Consider the following 2,554-nt stretch of genomic DNA (forward strand, 5'->3'; position numbering starts at 1 on the left):
AAGCATCCATGAGTTCACAGTTTGATGGAATGCAGCCTGATGCTTGCTTGTGGGCCCTCCCCACCTAGTGTGTGATGTAAGATCAGGCGGACGGCTCAGGTGATGTGGGAAGGCAATGCATCGACAAGTTCACACCATTATGCGATCCAGTCTGGGGCAAACATTGTAACCACTTATAAATCGATATTTACAAACGGTGTGATCGCATTCATGAGAGTGGATGATCCATGAAGCGAGAGACTGTACAATGATCGTCCTTTTTCGCTACTTGATCAGCTGAGCGCGCCCAGGTTTTTTATAATTATTCTTTTTTTGTCTAAAAATATATGAAAAAACCCCCCCTACTAAATTATGACCTGAAAAGTGGGATCTTAGCCGAATGTAGCTCCTTCAGTACGGGTCAGAGCGTGATCTTAGGGGTGACTTTTATAGTAAAAGTTCTGTTTTTCCAAAACAACAGGATCTTTTATAAGCGAACTGGGACCATACGCGATGATATACTGATAGTAAAGTAAATTATTTGAAACTGACATATTTTATTTATCAAGTGCGGAGATTTCAAGATTTATTAGTCCAAAATAAATGCTCTTGAAGTCATCATTGTCTCTTTAGCCTCACGTTGATTGTATTTGATTTGAAAAGTTTCGTTTGTATCATGCACGTTCCATGTATTTCTTATGACTTAGTTCGTCTAATCTTAGATGGTTACTAACCATTGCTAAGGGACGATATGTGAAGGGTTGCTGACAAAATGAGTTATTTTGTGGATTTGAGCCCTAGTATGGAAATACTACATGACGCTTATATGAAGTTTTTACAATTTATAAATGAAATGATAGAAGGCATGTTATACTTTATTTTAAGAATATGGCATCAATAGAAAATCTACAAATCTTACCATAGTGTGGATTTCTGGCCAATATATCCATTTGTGAATTGCGAGAAGTAGCTCATTTTGTCAGCACGCCACACATATTATAATTATTCCTTTAAAAATAATTTGAAAAAAAAAAAGAATTAACGAGTGATGGAAAGAAAGACACAGATCGTCCTCAGTGCATGATTGTTTGGACTCATTTGTCAAGTAAATAATAATAATGTTTACTTTCAGGATTTGAGGATTAGAAAAAAACTGTTCTCTTCTTTAAAAAAACTGTTCTCTTCTTTTAAAAAACTGTTCTCTTCTTTAAAAAAACTGTTCTCTTCTTTTAACAAACTGTTCTCTTCTTTAAAAAAACTGTTCTCTTCTTTTAACAAACTGTTCTCTTCTTTTAACAAACTGTTCTCTTCTTTTAACAAACTGTTCTCTTCTTTTAACAAAATTGTTTTCAGTTTTTTAAGATATGTAGTCAAGTCCTCAAGAATTGTGTATTGAAATCATGTGTCTATGACATGAACTGTAAATTGAAAATGTTGACACTTTATATTCCTTTTTCTCCCTCCTCCCTAGACTTAACAGCGCACGTTGAATTGGCCGAGACGAAAAGGATGTGGTTAGATGCTTAGAGAGTATGTCTAGGAAACGTAGCGGTTCTCGTGGCAATCATTCCAGCATGTGGAAAAAAAGCGCCGGATTGTCAGAGGAGGACAAGGAGGAAATTGACTCTCTCTTCAACAAAAAGTTTAAATACAGTGACGTTTTAAAAAGTTTGTCGCCAGAACAGGGAAAAGTGGATGAGGTGACGAGGTCAGGAGATGGTTCTATCTCTGTGGAGGACTTTCTGGGAGGTCAGTAAAAGTAGCCAGCACACACACACACACACACACATGCACGCATGGGCATGCACACACACATGCACGCACTCACATGCACACACACACACACACACACAAACACACACACTCTATTGTCGTGGTTTAAAAAGATGCACCTCAATATTCTACAAAATTGTGTATAATATTAATATAGAGCTAATATTTTCCTCTTAACTGTTACATAGTATTTCCTTCATTTTTTAAAAAATTATTCAATGTTGTATCTTACTCTTCGATTAGTTTTTCTTCGATCTTTTAATGATTTTTACTTCATAAATCAATAACTTTTTATAAAGTATTATTTTGTTTGTACGAGAGGCCAAACGCCTGGGGGAAATGGGCGGGGGGGGGGGGATTGGAAGCTGTTTTTGACGTCACTACACTTCTATGTGCACTGAAAGACCTCTGAAACCCCCTAGTTTTGGAGCTCGAAATAGAAAAAGAAAAATAGCACAGACCTTCTGAAGTGTGAAAGCAAACACAAACATTTGTGAGGAAGCGTGGTGGAATCAGGCTCTCGTCAAAAATAATCAAAGTGACGAAACTTGCATTTTTCCGCAGGTTTGTGAATTTTTATCACATTTTTGTTTTTTGGCTCAACGCCTTTCATGCCCATTAAAGAACTAATTTCTGGGTGGATTTTTCTGAAAAACGTTGATTAAAGGCACAAAAAAGTAAATTTTCTGTTACTACTGACTCTTAAGCTAAGGAAATAACTAATTTTTGGCGGCCGTTTTCTCACTAAATTTCCCTCAGAAAACAGGTGACCCCCACCTTCTTCTTTCGCAAATATCTCGAC

General features: G+C 36.8%; 1 protein-coding gene across 1 annotated transcript in view; it reads left to right on the forward strand.

Moving 5' to 3' along the window:
* LOC101856702 (cap-specific mRNA (nucleoside-2'-O-)-methyltransferase 2) overlaps positions 1-2,554 on the forward strand; it is a gene marked incomplete in the record, with an annotated part of 12,851 nt that overhangs the window by 637 nt on the left and 9,660 nt on the right. Inside the window, 1 exon segment of the mRNA XM_035973262.1 lies at positions 1,451-1,728. Coding sequence (XP_035829155.1) covers positions 1,512-1,728 — 217 coding nt within the window.

The sequence above is a fragment of the Aplysia californica genome, unplaced genomic scaffold, assembly GCF_000002075.1.
Source record: "Aplysia californica isolate F4 #8 unplaced genomic scaffold, AplCal3.0 scaffold01085, whole genome shotgun sequence".
NCBI lineage: Eukaryota > Metazoa > Mollusca > Gastropoda > Aplysiida > Aplysiidae > Aplysia > Aplysia californica.